General features: G+C 37.9%; 6 protein-coding genes across 6 annotated transcripts; 2 read left to right on the top strand and 4 right to left on the bottom strand.

The window, feature by feature from the left end:
* The first annotated feature begins 843 nt into the window (after positions 1 to 843).
* On the top strand, positions 844 to 1,948 carry LOC140867240 (rust resistance kinase Lr10-like). Its single transcript, XM_073272313.1, has one exon. It carries the CDS (start codon positions 892 to 894, stop codon positions 1,747 to 1,749), a length of 858 nt encoding a protein of 285 aa, XP_073128414.1. The 5' UTR covers positions 844 to 891; the 3' UTR covers positions 1,750 to 1,948.
* A 398-nt stretch (positions 1,949 to 2,346) lies between these two features.
* Positions 2,347 to 4,859, bottom strand: LOC140864286 (heat shock cognate 70 kDa protein-like). Its single transcript, XM_073268371.1, has 2 exons — positions 4,458 to 4,859; positions 2,347 to 4,161 (listed from the first exon to the last, which is right to left on the bottom strand). The coding sequence occupies exons 1-2, from the start codon at positions 4,672 to 4,674 to the stop codon at positions 2,477 to 2,479; spliced, it is 1,902 nt and encodes a 633-aa protein (XP_073124472.1). The 5' UTR covers positions 4,675 to 4,859; the 3' UTR covers positions 2,347 to 2,476.
* A 974-nt stretch (positions 4,860 to 5,833) lies between these two features.
* Positions 5,834 to 10,103, bottom strand: LOC140864913 (RGS1-HXK1-interacting protein 1). Its single transcript, XM_073269325.1, has 8 exons — positions 9,775 to 10,103; positions 8,590 to 8,656; positions 8,402 to 8,479; positions 8,206 to 8,258; positions 7,862 to 7,945; positions 7,478 to 7,595; positions 7,264 to 7,322; positions 5,834 to 6,246 (listed from the first exon to the last, which is right to left on the bottom strand). The coding sequence occupies exons 1-8, from the start codon at positions 10,012 to 10,014 to the stop codon at positions 6,157 to 6,159; spliced, it is 789 nt and encodes a 262-aa protein (XP_073125426.1). The 5' UTR covers positions 10,015 to 10,103; the 3' UTR covers positions 5,834 to 6,156.
* Positions 10,104 to 10,506: 403 nt separating this feature from the next.
* Positions 10,507 to 13,243, bottom strand: LOC140864835 (rust resistance kinase Lr10-like). The gene is made up of 4 exons (XM_073269218.1): positions 13,143 to 13,243; positions 12,053 to 12,783; positions 11,938 to 11,964; positions 10,507 to 11,849 (listed from the first exon to the last, which is right to left on the bottom strand). The coding sequence occupies exons 2-4, from the start codon at positions 12,747 to 12,749 to the stop codon at positions 10,741 to 10,743; spliced, it is 1,833 nt and encodes a 610-aa protein (XP_073125319.1). The 5' UTR covers positions 12,750 to 12,783; positions 13,143 to 13,243; the 3' UTR covers positions 10,507 to 10,740.
* LOC140864834 (LEAF RUST 10 DISEASE-RESISTANCE LOCUS RECEPTOR-LIKE PROTEIN KINASE-like 2.3) lies at positions 12,777 to 16,146 on the top strand. Its single transcript, XM_073269217.1, has 5 exons — positions 12,777 to 13,987; positions 14,085 to 14,159; positions 14,571 to 14,603; positions 14,729 to 14,758; positions 14,847 to 16,146. Exons 1-5 carry the CDS (start codon positions 13,183 to 13,185, stop codon positions 15,974 to 15,976), a joined length of 2,073 nt encoding a protein of 690 aa, XP_073125318.1. The 5' UTR covers positions 12,777 to 13,182; the 3' UTR covers positions 15,977 to 16,146.
* Positions 16,147 to 16,349: 203 nt separating this feature from the next.
* LOC140861720 (uncharacterized) lies at positions 16,350 to 16,937 on the bottom strand. The gene has a single exon (XM_073264737.1). It carries the CDS (start codon positions 16,935 to 16,937, stop codon positions 16,350 to 16,352), a length of 588 nt encoding a protein of 195 aa, XP_073120838.1.
* Between the last annotated feature and the right edge of the window lie 271 nt (positions 16,938 to 17,208).

Below are 17,208 nucleotides of genomic sequence, written 5' to 3'. Positions count from 1 at the left end.
ACGTAACTCAATTTTGTATCTCTAATTTCTTTAATTTAATTCCTTGAATTGTTCCCAGATTTATTCAACAGGATTTCGGAAATCCCCTATTTTCTTTATCGCCGCTACAACATATATTGTAAGAATTCTCTCCCGGCCCGGCCCCCAGTTATTTTAAAATTTTATATATTATCATTTTCAAAACGTACGATTATTAAATATTATACACTTTCTTAACCGGCAAAATCAATCTTGTGTTCGAAATTTCTTAAACTTGTTCGTTCGCAGTTTTTTTATTCCACAGGATTTTCTCAAGGTACCCCTTGCGATATCCACACCGGTGTACGAATTCTCTCCCCGGTCATTTGATCACTTCTCATATTTCAATGCTAGCTGTTCGTTTTGTCTTTATTTATTTATTTTTCAATTGGTTTCTTCATACTGGCGAAATTAACGCAGGCATTATGGGAGGCCTCAAGCCGATGTATTATGGATATTTTGCTGGTAAGAATTAATTCTAAGATATATAATTAGCGCATCTTTGATTTGAGTGCAGTGCGCAAATAGAAAAATTAAAGCTAGAAAGATACATCCTCTAGCTTCTTGATTCTACATTAATTTCTACTACTATAATTAGGTATTAATTTATTAATTAAATAAAATATCAAAGGCTATTTTTGGTTTTAAAAAAACAATAAAAAAACTTAAACAATTGCTTAATCTTATTTTTAAAAATCAACCAAACACAATATTATTTCAACCGAAATTATCAATCTTTATTTATTATATTTTTTTATCTTTCATTTACTAATCATTCAATAATCTTATCTGTTGAACCAAACATTGGTGGCAGTAAAACTGTTGAGCGCGCCTAGCACAAATGGACAAGACTTCATTAACGAAGTTGCAACCATGGGAAGAATTCATCATATAAATGTGATTAAACTCGTCGGATATTGCGCAGAAAGATCAAAATGTGCTCTTGTATATGATTTAATGCCTAATGGTTCACTCGAGAAATATATCTACAATGAAAACAAAGAAAATAGTTCACTGAGTTGGGATAGGAAGTATGAGATTGCGGTTGGAGTGGCACGAGGGATCGAGTATTTGCACCGGGGTTGTGATATCCAAATCCTGCATTTTGACATCAAGCCTCATAACATACTTTTGGATGAAAATTTCAACCCCAAAATATCTGATTTCGGCCTTGCAAAATTTTACTCCACTGAAAAAAATTTCGTGACTCTAACAGCTGCTCGGGGCACCATAGGTTATGTGGCTCCTGAACTGATCAACAGAAGCATTGGTGGGGTCTCTTATAAAGCTGATGTATATAGCTTTGGGATGTTGCTGGTGGAAATAGTCGGCCTCAAAAAAAACTTGGCAGCAAACCATGATGACAATTCCAGTACTCAGTATTTTCCACATTGGATTTATGATTCCTTAAACAAAGGTAAAGAAATTGAAATTGCAAAAAGTATGGATGATATTGCTGATGACAATATGGGAAAAATGACAAGGAGGATGACGATAGTCGCGCTGTGGTGCATACAGATGACTCCAGATGATCGACCCTCGATGAGTAAAGTACTGGAAATGCTTGAAAGTGATGCTGAACTATTGGAAATCCCACCCCAGCCTTCTGAATCTGATGAGCATCTGGCACAATGTGAGGACCAAACATGGGAAACATATTCAACGGATTCCACGGCCTTGTTGTGCGATGTTTCTTCTCTTGGCCAAGGATGTATAAAGGTGAATTTATAAAGGTTATAGCTAGCAACTGATAACATTAAGCTATATTGGAATAATAATGCATGTATTGTGCACGTTTGATCATCCGACGTGCTAGCTAGCAGTAATTGGCTATTGCTACTAGAATGATTGTTGTATCCTAAATTGTGAAACGTCATCGAATTGTGATCTGTTTACATTAGCATCTTGTTGGACATTTGTGAAGATCTTTTGCAACAGTGGAAGTCCATATTAAGTTGGAAATATATCCTTTGTTCCTTGGTTCCAATATTATAATAGCTAACAGAAATTAAGTTGGTGGAACAGACCATGAAATGTGTCTAATTCTGCTCTATGTTTATGGATATGTCATTCTTCTATGATATTAATGTCAAATTGTCAATGGCTGCAGGGAGAGGGATGAATTTAAGTTGTGCGATGAGTGTCTAATATCCTATTTCAGATCCTCCCATACAATTATTCATCACTTTCAATAATACTAATTCTATCATTGTACGATATCTCCACTCCAATATAATGTTTTTCAAAATTTGAAGATACAACACATTGCTAAAAACTGAAGTAGTCGTCATATATTTTTGAATCGCATGGCATTTATTATAGATTAAGTATTCTCAACCAGAAAAATATATAAACAAACATAGAATACAGAGTTCAGTTCATCTGCTTGAAACAAATGTTCAAAAAACACAACAAACCAACCTTATAATATGTTACAATTGTATATAGAATAAGAAACTTAATCAACTTCATCAATCTTAGGACCACCACTGCCACCCGAATACATACTGGCAATTATGGGGTTGCAGATGTTCTCTAGTTCTTTCATTTTATTCTTAAACTGATCTTCTCCGGCGTCTTGATTGTTTTCCAGCCACTCGTGAGTGCGCTCAGTCGCATTTTCAAACTTTCTCTTGTCTGAGTATGTCAAGTTGAAAGCAAAATTGTTGTCATTTTTTATTTTATTTCTCATACTGTAGACATAATTCTCCAGAGCATTCTTGGCCTCAACTCTCCTTTTGTGCCCCTCATCTTCGGCCTTAAAGAAGTCGGCTTCTCGCAGCATCTTCTCAATCTCTTCTGTAGATAACCTGCCTTTGTCATTGATGATTGTGATATTTTTTTTATTTCCAGTTGTCTGATCTTCCGCGGAGACATTCAGAATCCCATTAGCGTCGACATCAAAGCAGATGGTTAGTTTAGGGATGCCTCTTGGAGCTGGTGGAATGCCAGTGAGCTCGAATTTGCCCAACAAATTGTTATCCATTGTTCTGGCCCTTTCTCCCTCGAACACTTGGATCAGCGCGACGCTTTGGTTGTCAGCACATGTCATGAATTGTTCCTCCTTCTTCGTAGGAATAGCAGTGTTTCTTGGTATTATTACACTCATTTCACCTCCTTCCACGTGTACGCCAAGTGACAAAGGCGTGACTTCGCATAATAGTATACCTTGAACATCTGCATTGCCCTGGCCAGCTAATAATGCTGCTTGAATCGCTGCACCAGAAGCGACAGCCTCATCAGGATGAATGCTCTTACACAACTCCTTGCCATTAAAAAATTCTTGCAGCATTTGTTGGACCTTTGGAATTCTAGTGGATCCGCCAACAAGCACCACGTCGTGGATGCTATTCTTGTCCATCTTGGCCTCGTTCAAACACTCCTCAACATGTACAATGCATTTCTTGAACAAATCCATGTTAAGTTCCTCGAATTTTGCACGAGTTACTTTGTAGTCAAAATCGACTCCATCAAACAAACAATCGATTCCGATGTTTGTCTCTGTTGCAGATGATAGATTCCTCTTTGCCCTCTCACAAGATGTCCTCAACCTTCTCAATGCTCGGGGATTGTCACCTATATCCTTCTTGTGCTTTCTCTTGAACTCTTGAACACAATGGTTAACCATTCTATCGTCGAAATCCTCTCCTCCAAGGTGGGTGTCACCAGCAATGGCCTTAACGTTAAACGTGCTATTCTCCATAGTGAGAAGAGACACATCAAAGGTGCCACCCCCGAGGTCGAAAATAAGCACATTACTCTTTCTACCAGAGCTATTAAACTTTTTGTCAAGACCATATGCAATGGCTGCAGCAGTTGGTTCGACGACAATACGCAAGACATTGAGCCCAGCAATGATTCCAGCATCCTTGGTCGCTTGCCTCTGGGAATCGTTGAAGTAGGCAGGTACTGTGATAACAGCCTTTTTCACCGTTAACCCAAGAAAAGCTTCCGCAGTTTCTTTCATCTTGATGAGGATCATCGATGAAATCTCTTCAGCCACAAATTTTTTCTGTTCACCTTTGTAAGTAACCATAATCATGGGTTTATCATCAGGGCCGGAAACGACCTTGAAAGGCCAGAGCTTCACATCCTTCTGGACCAAAGAGTCGCTGAATCTTCGACCGATCAACCTCTTAGCATCTGCAGAATCAATTAGGCAACCAAAAGGCAAAAAAAAAAAAAAAAAAAAGGTTCAACCCAAAATAGAGCTAGGAAATTTTGACTTTTGATCGAACAAAAACAAGCACAAGACTCAGTTTGATGCATCACATTAGAAACAAGATTTTATAGGCGAAACTGTTCAGTTATGGATGAAAAGAAATACATCAACATAATCAGAAACATGAGCAAGTCAACGGCCGGAACCCAAAGAACATACTAAACATTCAGATTGATCAAGAAATTAAACTGGGAATGCTAGTAGCAATATATCTAACCAAAAATGGTGTTGGCTGGGTTCATGGCGGCAAGATTCTTGGCGGCACCGCCGATGAGACGTTCGGCCGGGCTGAAAGCTACATAAGAAGGTGTGGTGCGGTCGCCCTGATCATTAGGTATGATCTCAGCACGATCATGCCGCCACACGGCTACGCATGAATAAGTCGTGCCCAAATCGATTCCGATCGCCGGAGCTTCCGTATTTTTTCCAGCCATTGCAGTCCACTTATGTATTTCGTTGATGAAAATGTGGGAACACCGAACACAGTTTTTGTACAAACTTGAGTGAAGAGGAGGAAATAGAAACACTAAGTCAACGTCAACGTCTGATATGGTAAATTTATCAAGAAACTTAACGAAGAGATAAAGTTATAGAAATGGTATGTGAAACAATGTTTATTCATTAAATCGGCAATCTGTTTCCAAGTTGGAACTGTGAAAGAGACCACTAAATACCAAGTCTAAGTCTGCCCTTAATTTTATGCACTGGAGGATGATGATGATGGTATCGATTACCAAGTTGACATAAAAAAATCGATGGATAAATTATAAATAATGACTTTGATTAATTTATAATATGTATAATTAGTTTCAACTTGGAACCATTTTTGTAATATATCGCGACATTTTTTCATCTCCAACACGATTCCGCTAGTTTAAAACCAATGACAACCTCTTTTCCCGGTTTATTGCTTCAAAATTTGTGTATGGTTGATCATGTTTCCATTTTATCAAGGCTATTGATTCTTTAATATGGTAAGTTAATAAAATGTTGGATGGAATGTTAGCATTTGTGTTGGTTGGAAGTTTGAGCTTAATTGTTTGCCTATTTTTAGGTAGCTTCATCTTACTTTAATTTTATATTTCTATGATCTTAGAAGCACATTTTTATCGAACATAATAATTTAAAGTATCCATGCGTCCTGATAAAAATAATAATAATAATAATAATTCCAATGAAGCAAATTTTATTGCAACAAATCTTGTAAAATTGCATCGACAACAAAAAAGGAAGGAGAATAGCCCTCACTTTATCACCAGATATAGAACAAACTATCCTAGAATATGAGCTGTTTGGTTCGTTGAGCGGTGAACAAAAGGGAAAAAAATCATTGTTTTAGAATTTTTATGGTCTTTGTAAGGTTAGAATCTTGATGCTTTTAACAGTTTGTAAATGACTTTTTACATGAAATTGTAAGAGTCAAGCTAATGTATGGGCATTAAATATGAGAATGATGTGTTTGAATTTTCTTGCCGTAAAAAGTCTTGTGAAACATACAATCAGTTTCTTGGTGGTACGTCAAGTCAATGACATCAAGTCATGCAAGAGGCGAGGAATCATCAATTCTAGGTAAAGTCTGCGAGTGAACATTCAGAACCAAGAACTCGGCCTTGATTGTTAACAAGTGATGTTCAGAAATATACACTGCACAGTGTAAGAAATAATACGACGATGGCATAAAAAGGCCACAAAACAGGAGTTGAAGCCATCCATAACTCATTTTTAGAAAACAGTACGCGGTAAAAGTTTCGTTGCTGGCTTTCAAATGTATACATGTTCACTGCCAAAAATTTGAAAAACATACTCCGCAACCACTTTTATTCAAAAAGAGAGGAACTAATGTTCCGGGCATCTAGGAGATTCAAGAAATGGTATTGGACCAATATCCATGGAAAGAGGATTAAGATAGGCAAGTTTCAAACTGAGATCCCATAATTGCTGATCTTCGTAACTTCTTTGGACAGAGTATTCCTTTCTCGTTTCGCCTCTTTAGCAAGGTTCGTAACCTAAGAGTAGAAAAGTAGTCACCATGAGTATTTGTTACAATGAAAATGCTATGTTTTGTTACACGCAGTAACAATTAATAACTTCGAGTTTCACCACATTTATCTAGTGTTCGGATCTTTTTTCCTGCTTGACTAAGTGAATAATGATGAAGTCTAACTCTTAAAGGTAAAAGTTAAAGACTAAAATAAATTATTTCACATTTTCAATAAACAGTGTGGCTGCAAGCCTGCAAAACTTGCCAAGAGCACAAATTTTTATTAAAGGAGTACAGAATAGATGACATACTATATGATGTCTTGAAGAGTTAAATGCTTGTTCTGTAGGCACATTTTTCAGTATGAACTTCGACGAGTAAACAAGGTACCAAAAGCAACATTTGCCTAAACTATGACCCAGAGGCTCAACCAGGCCATATTTATGCTGTTTGCGTATGTCTTCCGGTCAATCTCCTCTACTTTAAAAGGGAAGAATGATATATAAAGGCCACAAAATACAAATATGCTCTATTCCAAGAGACAAGAGTTAAAACTTTGTTGGCCATCGGCATAATTTAATCCTTCAGTTCTTCTCAATTAGGATGGGCCATCCAACAAACATTGAAGATGCCAATGATGACCGCTTTTACAGTTTACTTATTATGAAATACGAATTGCAAGTTTTTGCCGCAATATTTAACAATGATGATGAAAAATGCAGCTAAAGTCACTTGGCAATAGATTACAAGCTGATATATAATTCTATGACAATACTAAAAGGTTAATATTGTATAGATTTGAAATGTCTAAATTAAGACCAATGAAACATGACTACTATGCCAAGGTTTGCAAAAATGAAATTGTGAAAAAACCAACAGTTTTTTAAGATAAGAAACCTGAACCTTGCTCCATAAAACCTGCTACCAATGTAGTCAGCAGAAACTTATGAAACAAGATCTTTTGATCTTCAATCACAAACAGGAATATTACAAGCCACAAGATTTATATTTCCACTTCAGATAAATAGTCAAAGGGACTTACTTGTGTTCTAAACCGGGATGCTTCTCTGCTTGGAAGCTCTCTAAGAACATCCTTCAAGCCTGATACAACATAAATCATATCAGACAATCTGATCGAGAAAGAAAACAAAATTGTTATTGCTTGACATATCATTATCTCTGCCCCTACCCATGGACAGAGGCCAACATAGACAGATAAATATTTCATAAAGAAAGAGAGGAAACGGTTTACAAACCCCCTGCTTGTCTTTCTATCTTATAAGCAGAGTTGATGGCAGTATGAATTTGCTTTCCGGCCTGCCTGAGTTTTGTTCTCCCTCGTAACAAGTCATCTTCTGCTTGCACTGCCTTTTTCTAATGTATTAAGCGCACACGTCATTTCTAAGTCCAGGTGAGTAAAAAATCACAAGTATTTATTCACAATCCACCCATTAAAAATTTTCTCACTATCTGTTTGAAATCTCAAACCTTATCAACATTTATTTGATGTTTTTGAATGGAAGCCAAGGGAGAGGGGGTGGTAACAGGAAGATGTAAACCTTTCCAGAAAAGCAGTAAGTATGATCGAAGAATGCTTCAGGTGTTGTATCAAGCATACAAAGTTATCCAAAAAAGAATACCTCCAACTTTTCAGCTTCAGCCTTCAAAAGATCCATAGATTGCCGCAATTCCTTGACCTTCACATCCGCTCTAGAAAGTAATACCTGGCTCAGAAACATCATTTACAACATAATTTGTTCTCTATCCAAGAGTCTCAAACAATGAGATATTTAATATGATTAATAGATTTTCTTTGCTATCTAAGTGGAGCCAGCCAATTAAACCAAAACTTCACAGATTTTTCATCTATTTCACAATGTTACATTGCCAGGAAAAACTATTTTCACCTGCTTTTGAGTCTATATATGGTAAACTCTGTATTGATATATCATAAATACAAGAGAATCAATAATCGTCGTGATACCTCTTCGCTGACAAAGAGGCGCATTGAATTGTAGTACAGGAATTGTCTGGTCCCTGTTGACAATGATGACAAATTTTACATATAAAGAAAAAATTTTGAACACTCAATAATCAGAAAAAATAATGGGTAATTTAAGTCTTTGTTCCAACTACATTAGCAAATTCATTTGTAAACCCATCCACCATTTTCGACTTACTTTTCAGACCCAATAATCCTAAACCAAGAACAGCTCCTGTGGCCATCAACGGGTGTGAAGAAGCAATGAGAAAGCCCTCTGCAAAACATTAATGTCATAGAAAAATTTAAAAACCAAAAGGGACAAAAATAAATAAATTTCAAATGATCACAGGCACCAACATATCATGATTATTCAGCACAAGCAACCTTTTATCTTCCCAAAAACAATGTCCTCATAGGCGCTATAATCAGACTTGACACATTGCAAGGAATCCTGCACCAAGATTCTGTCAACTCAAACGAGTACATAAACCTCATCTGATAAATTGAGCATTTGCAGGAAAATAGTCGGAATCTATTATAATCAATTAATCAGGAACAACTAAAGCTCTAGATCAAATTTTTAAAGAATGTGTGCTTTGAGAACTAGCATGAGTATATGCCTGCCTGCAGTGCTGGTGAGGATTAAATAATGTGTTAGAAGCCTTGATACTAAAACCTTAGGCTTTCGTTCATCTTATTAGAATATAAACCTTGCGTTAAACTAACAATCTCCAGAAAAGGTCCAAGGTATACCTTATACGGTCACCAAGATAAAATCATAAAAGATATAGTTTCCCCAATGCTTAAGATAGATTTCCAGGCACACAACAAGTTCATTTTGGCACACAAAACATCAATGAAATCCTACCATGGATATTAGACTATACAAACTCTGGTTATTCATTTTTGTCCTAAAGTACCGGTACTGAAAATAATTTGAGAACCTGGCCAAAGTGATGAAACCTATACACAATTATATCTCTTGTTCGAGCTGAAATTTCTAACAATACGTGTCCCAACCCCTAGCCGTGCTAACACAACAAAAATGGAAGGCATGCCCACATATAGCCAAGGCATAGAGTGGTGTAAAATCGGGACAAAAGTATCCAGCATAAAATGGGAAAATTTTTGTCTAGACGTCAGTCAATGGAGTATTCATGCTGGAACATGGTATGAATCTGAAGCATAGATGGCGACAACATCCAGTAATGCCCAGTTGCTCAAAGAAAAATAATCGCAAATTTTAAAATGCAGAGAAATGATTCAAATAAATGAAAACAAGAAACATAGCAATGTATTCCTATTCGCCAACAGCAAACAAAAAAGACTTCCTTCATGATTTGCGCATCAAATAGGCGAACTGGCATTCATCACAAGAGATAAGAACAAGAGTATTTAGAGTCTCTGAGCAGAGTTTATGCTTATGTTGATACAAGCGGAAAAACTGCTTAGTTTCCGTATTCCTTTAATTTACCAGAAAATTAAAAAAAGGTTAAAACAAAACAACTGAAACACCTACAACCTAACATAAAAGCGAATGGCAAAAAGAGTGAAAAATTAGAACATTACAATGGTTTGGTTGAAATGAGCGGAGGATGTGGTGCTAATGCGATCGAATCTCGATTTGGTGATTTCGATTGCACTCTCTACGGACCTTTCGACCGTCTTCTGTGCAATTTGTGCCTGCTGAACAGCGTAATCCATCCATGGGATATTCTCCTCGATAAATTCTGAGACCTTATGACTCGCCACCTCCGCAGGAACTCCGTCTAGCTCCCCTTCCGATGATTCGCCGGCGATTGCTGCCATTCTGTACCAAGCTTCGAGTTTCGCGGGGCGCGGCGCTGTGTCAGATTTCGTCTTGTTGAGGATGGAAATCTGATACTGGGCTGGGCTGGGCTACGGGGATTTCAAATTTGGGTCTGAACCGGCGTGGAGATCCAATATAGTGATTAATTGCAATTTCACCCATGTACTTTTAGGAATTTGAAAGTGCCTCTCGGTGCAATGCATAATTGCATATATTTTTTTTGTAATAGAGCATATAAAAATGTTCTGAGTTCTGTGATACATTAAAATGTTTATGTCAACGGTTGTGTCAAATGTATAGAGATTACATTAAAATTGAACATTTAAAAAACATTATTTTTAATATGTTAGAGATGATACGATTATTTAATTTAAAAATTCAAAAATATAAATAAATTATAAATTATTAAAATAAGTTTTTAGATATTTTTAATGAAATGAAGATGACATGGTTTTTTTGCATGTACTATGACACAATGTGTGTAATGGATATTGCGTAAATTTATATCATAATGTAGAGCAGAGTTTTCAAATATTAGTTACATTTGTATATATACGAAACATTAGCAAGATCTTCGTTCATAAATAAGGTTCTAGTTTAACACGAAACCAAGAAGGCAATTCATAGAGAAGGTAGAAGGATTTGTGATACTTCCTCGATTCACGGGATATATAAAGGATCCATAGGTAGGATTAGAAATTATTTGAAATGTTTTCTTTTTCCTATCATTCTTTTATAATATCCAACTCTGTGTGATGATGTCTTCCATGTATTCTAACACCTGAATTTGGAGCATTAGTAGCTGGGAATGGACTCGGTGGCATGGTGAGGCTGTCTCCATCTCCTTCCAGCATTTGCACCACGGTTTTCATAGACGGCCGATCAGCGGGATACCACTGAATACACCAGAGTCCTACCATTGTAAGCTGCCTTGCTATCTTACATTCGTCGTCTTTCACTTCAATGAGCGACGACGTATCTTCTCCTCGACTCAATCCATTATAAATCCATTGAGGAAAGTATACTTGACTAGTATTCGCGGAATGATCTGTGTTCTTCCTCCCCCCAACCATTTCAAGCAATAGCATTCCAAAGCTGTAAACATCTGATTTATACGACACTCTACCAAATGTCCTCGACACCACCTCAGGAGCCATGTAGCCCATCGTCCCTCTGGCAGCAGTCATAGACACGGCGCTTTGCTCCTTGGAACACAATTTCGCCAGACCAAAATCGCAGATCTTCGGGTTGAATTTATGGTCCAGCAGGATGTTATTTGGCTTGATGTCGAAATGAAGGATTTGTTGATCACACCCCTCGTGAAGATACTCGATCCCTTTGGCTATGCCTAGAGCAATATCATGCATCTTTTCCATACCGAGCGAACTTCTCTTAGGCCCCTCGAGGAAAATGAGCTTTTCTAGAGAATCATTTGGTAGGAACTCGTACACAAGAGCTCGGCTCAACCCATCCGCGCAATAGCCGACCAAGCGGACCACATTGACATGGTGGATTCTCCCTATGGTGCCTACTTCATTGATGAACTCCTCGCCATTCCCCAAGGAATTGCTGAGGACCTTCACCGCGACGTATATCTCACCCGACAGTTTTCCTTTGTAAACAATTCCATAGGCTCCTTCTCCCAATCTTTCACTAAACTCATTGGTCATCTTCCTTATATCAGCATAAGTGAACCTAGTAGGCTTAAGAGCTCTGTAGTCTTTCAAAAACATTTCAACCTTGAGCTTATGCTCCTCGTCTGCTCTAATCGAGACGTAAAGACCGTAGAGAGATACTAGTGTCACCAAAAAAAGAAAAGGACCCAAGACTTCACCTGCAGGAAATCAGAATCAGTAGAAACAACATATGGGTAAGAATTCATCACATCATTGAACAACAATACAGGCATATATATTCCTCACCGGCGAGTAATAGTCTCTGTGACACACCTGTAGAGAAACCCAGAAATGTGATGAGTATTTTGTGACCAAATTAAAAAATGGATGGAATGAATAAGCTCAGCTCTGTATACCTTACCTTGCTTTTTCATGGGTTTGTCGTCACACAGTAGCTGGTGGTCTCTTGTATTACGATTCATGCTGCATCTTTTTCCTTGAGACTCACAGCGCCCACATGCTGCTGGTTCAAACCATTTCAAGTAGAGATAATTATCACCGCCTCTTAGCCATGGAGCTGAGGGAACTTTATAAAGCTTGGTGCATGAAACAAGTTGTTCCGAATCCATGTCAGAGGACGATGGAATGATATAGATCCCATAGCCTGATTTATTTAGGCATCGGACTGAGTAGAACTGCAAAAATTCATTTGAGGTCGAACAATTAAAAATGTTCAAGTCGCGTAAGTAGTACGGATAGTCCTCATAGATGATAAACTGGAAGGTGGATGCAGATGCATTTAAAAAATGCAGTTTTTCAGTAAAGCAACCCCTCTCATCATAAAGTTCAACTCTTTGAGAAACATAGTCAATTTGCTTCACTATAAACTCCACCGAGACAGGAAGCACGAGCACGGTTTCATTTCTTTCGTTGCAATATAAATCAAAACCCGGATCATAGCCGCAGTGCTGAGGCTGCCGATATTTAAGCCTGAAGGGAAATCGAATTATGGGGCCATCGTTTCCGCAACTCGTCGGCACACAAATATCATTTGCCATAACACCAAGCACCGGAAAGAAACATAAGAAGAATATAAGGGCTTTGAATTCAGGAGCCATCTTGGCGTATTATCTATGGTTCTTGTGTCTGTGCCTGTTTTAAGACGATTTTGTAAATGCAAGATTGTGAGTCAATTGTCAAGCTAATCTTTTTCACTATTCTCAAATGGATGGCTTTTGAATTTAATTTCTTTGATAAAAGTCAGCGGTTTAGAATAAATGCATTTCTTTGTTGGGGAGGTCCAGATTTATGATGCAACGTAACTTTCCTGGAATCTTCCAAGTGTTTGTGATTGGCTGGCAATGTTAGTCATGTCTTCCAAGTCATTCATGTGTGACAGGTAAAATGTAAAAGTCATTATAATATATAGACCAAATAAAGTGCTGGTCATTCCATGGAAAATTTGCATTAGCAGTTGTTATATTCTTAATCAAGAACTGTTTACCAAATACCTCCACAATCCAGATACCTCATCACCACCCAAAAGTAATCATGCAAGCTTATGATCTCCTAATTCTTTCCTTTTTCATCATAATCAAAGCTTCATGTGCAGATCAGAATTCTTCCTGCAACCCTTCATCCTGTGGCGATATTCGTAATATCAGCTACCCTTTTCGGCTCAAAGATGATCCACAAGACTGTGGTGATTCTAACTATGAAATATCATGTGAAAACAATATTACTGCTGCTTCGATATATGTATATTCTCGAAAGTATCATGTTCAAGCCATCAATTACCAAAACTACACCATCCGCCTTGCCGATCCTAACATAAAGAACAATGACACTTGCTCTTTTCCTTCCTATTTTCCAAATTGGTACAATCTCAGTAGATATAATGGTTTCCCATACAGCATCTTTAGCCAAGACTTGACGACAGACGGGAGGGCGATCCAGATAGCACGGCCAATTACTTTTTTGAGCTGCCCGTTTCCCCTAAACGAAACTCCCTTCATTCCAACAGATACATGTAGGCCTTCTTCCTCTAATACATCAGTTACACCTCACACGTATATAAAATTTGGCTACTTGTATGCACGAGATGTTAGGGATTTGTGCAGAATAGACCTTGTTACGATGGCATCGTCGCCATTGATTTATAGTGACCAAGAAAATGATCCCTCTCTGTCTGAAATCCACGACTCCTTGCAATATGGATTTGAAGTTTCTTGGTCTAGTGTTTATTGTGCTAATAAGAACTGCAGCAAGAACGAAGTTTGCGTGTTTGATGGTAAAAAAGCCGTGTGTCTAAGGGATTACTGTTATAAACAATTTCAGATGCTGACTTTCGAGATAGGTAAGAATCTTGAATATCGGCATGGGCTTATTAGCCACATTATTAACTGGTAACTTTAGGCTTTATTAATGTTTCCAAATACTTGAACCCGTTGCAGAACTAGTTGTTAAAAATGTTTCGAGGTACCCGTTTGATAAAGGAAGCCCCTGGGGACAGGACACCGTAGTTTCATGTAAGAATGTTGATTTGTTTGATGCTTACATGTTATATCTTTAAAATTAATTAATTTACGTTGCCAAGTTGACGTCTGTCATTATAATTCAAACAATAATTTGCATCAAATATTTATGTTTTTTCACGAGACTAAAAGACTTCCTGCTAAAGATTTTAACCAAGCCAATTTCATTTCTTTACCTCAAGATCATTGTGAGATAAATATGGTTCAACATATATATATGTGACAGAGACAAAAAGATTTCAATTTTAATCACTGCCTTTCAAATATATGGTTCCAACATATATGTGAAAATGGTTTTAAACATCTAAAATTTTTTGTAGTTTCCGTTTCAAAATCCAATCCTACATTTCTTATTTGTTGAGGTTCTTCATGCTAATGGTTCTTAATTTATACCGGAGAATGCAGGCCCCACACCGTGGTACTATGTTGCTATTACGAGTAAGCATTTCTTTCACCGTTGTATTTCCCACTCCAAATTTCATGTAAATTACATTTACAAGATTCTGATAGTTGTAGTTCAATTTCTCTCGTTGATTTATCATGTTTATGTGGTGTACTTGCAGATATGCTCTTGCTTTCTGAAATTTGTGCCGGTAAGCATTTAACTTGGATTTTTTAGCACTGAACTGTTCATCAAATAGCAGATTACAACTTATTGTCCGGTTTTGAATTATGTTTCAGTTATCCTCATTGTCCAAAGGATCCTTATTGGATTGCCATTCCTGATTGGGATTCTGATACACAAATTCAGGACAAGGCATTTTTCAATGTTTGGCATGATAGAAGCCTTCTTGCAGAGTCAAAACATGAATCTCATGCCAATTAGATACTCGTACGCAGACATAAAGAAAATGACCAGGGGTTTTAGAGAAAAACTGGGCAAAGGAGGTTATGGTTCTGTTTACAAGGGAAAGCTTCGAAGTGGGACTACGGTCGCCGTAAAGGTATTGAACAATCCTAGTGGAAATGGACAAGACTTCATCAACGAGGTCGCGACGATTGGAAGGATACATCATGTAAATGTGGTTGAACTTGTTGGATATTGTGCGGAAAGATCAAAGTTTGCCCTTGTGTATGACTTCATGTCTAATGGTTCACTCGAGAAGTACATCTTTAATCGAGAAAGCGATAGCGGTTCATTAAGCTGGGACACAAAGTATAAGATCGCGGTTGGAGTGGCACGAGGGATCGAGTATCTGCATCGTGGTTGTAACATTCAAATATTGCATTTTGACATCAAGCCTCACAACATACTGTTAGCTGAAGATTTCACCCCAAAGATATCTGATTTCGGGCTCGCGAAATCTTACTCAACGGAGAAGAATATCGTTACCCTCACTATGGCTCGGGGAACTATAGGTTATGTGGCTCCTGAATTGATCAACAGAAGCATCGGAGGGGTCTCGTTTAAGGCAGACGTCTATAGCTTTGGAATGCTTCTAATGGAAATGGTCGGCCTAAAACGAAACTTGGCAGCGAACGATCCCAATTCCAGCCAATATTTTCCAGATTGGATTTATGATCGTGTCAACGAAGACGGAGATTTTGAATTCGAAGAAGCTGATCAAACAGATGATGAATGTAGGGGGAAAATAAAGAGGATGACAATAGTCGCGTTGTGGTGCATACAAATGAGTCCAGATGATCGACCTTCGATGAGTAAAGTATTGGAAATGCTTGAAAGTGACACTGAACCATTGCAAATCCCACCTCCGCCTTCGGAGTTATCACAAGAAGTTGCAGAAAATAAGTGGGAGACATACTCTGATTCCGTAACCTTGTTGGTTCATGATACTTCAAGATCTGTGTAAACATAGGTCTGCTTATTCTCTTGTTCAGCATTCATGTATTCTTGCAAATCGAAATTGGCCGCAATGTCTTGTCTGAAGATTTCAGGTTATGCTAGCCTGATTACATTCTTTTATGTACTGAAAAATTGAGGTTGTAATTTAACAGGGTACTTGGAATTTTACCTTCTCTACTATCCGTGCAAAACGACATTGTGTAGCCTTTAGTGAGTAAATAACTTTTTTTTTTTTTAAAATGAAATAAATTTTCATTAAAAGGGTAAAAGGATATATACAACTACACCGGGCATCCCCGGGCAATTACAACCATTCATACGCCATTAATGAAGCCACAAAGGCAAGTCATCGCTTTTACATTACAAGAAAAATCCAATAACTAACAGAATCCTATAGGTATAGAGTCATGCTTCGAATACATATTTCGTAAAACTAAAATCTTGATACGACGGACCATATCATCAACATCCGAATCTTCATTATCAAAATAGGCTCTATTACGAGCATTCCAAACTTGGTAGACACATGCCGCCAGCCCCATGGCTCTCATGTTGGGCAGTTTACCCGCACCCCGATAGACACCCCGGAATGCCTTCAAAATCGCACTAGGAGATTTCATAAGCTTCTTCATGTTCAACCAATCTCGAATACAATCCCAAACACCACAAACAACTCTGCATTGAAAGAACATGTGTCCAATAGATTCATCACAATCCTTGCAAAGCCCACATTTCTTATCTTCCACAAATCCAAGGCGATCCCGAGTAAGCAACTTGCCATGTGCTAGGAGCCATAGGATAACTCTATGCTTTGGAATAATACAAGATTTCCAAACTAAAGGTTTCCAAGGCCAAATACCCCGAGTTTGTAAGAAAAAATCATAAGCCTTACTTAATCCGCCATTACCTTCAAACCACCTCTCCAAGCCTCTGCTAGCTTGTAGCACCGAGCCCATACGATTCACCATGTCATCCCTAAGCATCAACAAGTTTTTGATCAGAGTAAACGCCTCTTTATTCCCCCTCCAACTCCACACGTCATCAAATCTCCGGTATTTATGATGTATCCATTTAATCCACAATGATTCTGATGATGTCGGAATTTTACCTCGGGTTCGGTCTGATAGAATGGATCCTCCAAATCCTTTATGAAACAGGTCGGGTCGGGCACCACTAAAATCTGCGCAAGTAACAGCTAGGTCAAGGGGCGCCGAAAGTGTTTTCGGTGTGACCCCTCCG

The sequence above is a fragment of the Henckelia pumila genome, chromosome 4 (assembly GCF_033568475.1).
Source record: "Henckelia pumila isolate YLH828 chromosome 4, ASM3356847v2, whole genome shotgun sequence".
NCBI lineage: Eukaryota > Viridiplantae > Streptophyta > Magnoliopsida > Lamiales > Gesneriaceae > Henckelia > Henckelia pumila.
The sequence above is the reverse complement of the archived record's forward strand: the minus strand, read 5'-3'. Positions and strand labels throughout refer to the sequence as shown.

Coding starts and splice junctions, on each gene's coding strand:
- LOC140864286 (XM_073268371.1), bottom strand. CDS start 4,674: ATGGCTGGAAAAAATACGGAAGCTCCGGCGATCGGAATCGATTTGGGC. Junction 4,162..4,457: donor CCCAGCCAACACCATTTTTG/GTTAGATATATT, acceptor TTGATTCTGCAG/ATGCTAAGAGGTTGATCGGT.
- LOC140861720 (XM_073264737.1), bottom strand. CDS start 16,937: ATGGTGAATCGTATGGGCTCGGTGCTACAAGCTAGCAGAGGCTTGGAG.
- LOC140864835 (XM_073269218.1), bottom strand. CDS start 12,749: ATGGCTCCTGAATTCAAAGCCCTTATATTCTTCTTATGTTTCTTTCCG. Junction 11,965..12,052: donor CAAACCCATGAAAAAGCAAG/GTAAGGTATACA, acceptor GTTTCTCTACAG/GTGTGTCACAGAGACTATTA. Junction 11,850..11,937: donor ACAGAGACTATTACTCGCCG/GTGAGGAATATA, acceptor GATTTCCTGCAG/GTGAAGTCTTGGGTCCTTTT.
- LOC140867240 (XM_073272313.1), top strand. CDS start 892: ATGGGAAGAATTCATCATATAAATGTGATTAAACTCGTCGGATATTGC.
- LOC140864834 (XM_073269217.1), top strand. CDS start 13,183: ATGCAAGCTTATGATCTCCTAATTCTTTCCTTTTTCATCATAATCAAA. Junction 13,988..14,084: donor GATGCTGACTTTCGAGATAG/GTAAGAATCTTG, acceptor AACCCGTTGCAG/AACTAGTTGTTAAAAATGTT. Junction 14,759..14,846: donor GCTTTCTGAAATTTGTGCCG/GTAAGCATTTAA, acceptor ATTATGTTTCAG/TTATCCTCATTGTCCAAAGG.
- LOC140864913 (XM_073269325.1), bottom strand. CDS start 10,014: ATGGCAGCAATCGCCGGCGAATCATCGGAAGGGGAGCTAGACGGAGTT. Junction 8,480..8,589: donor TGTTTTTGGGAAGATAAAAG/GTTGCTTGTGCT, acceptor AATGTTTTGCAG/AGGGCTTTCTCATTGCTTCT. Junction 8,259..8,401: donor AGGATTATTGGGTCTGAAAA/GTAAGTCGAAAA, acceptor CATTGTCAACAG/GGACCAGACAATTCCTGTAC.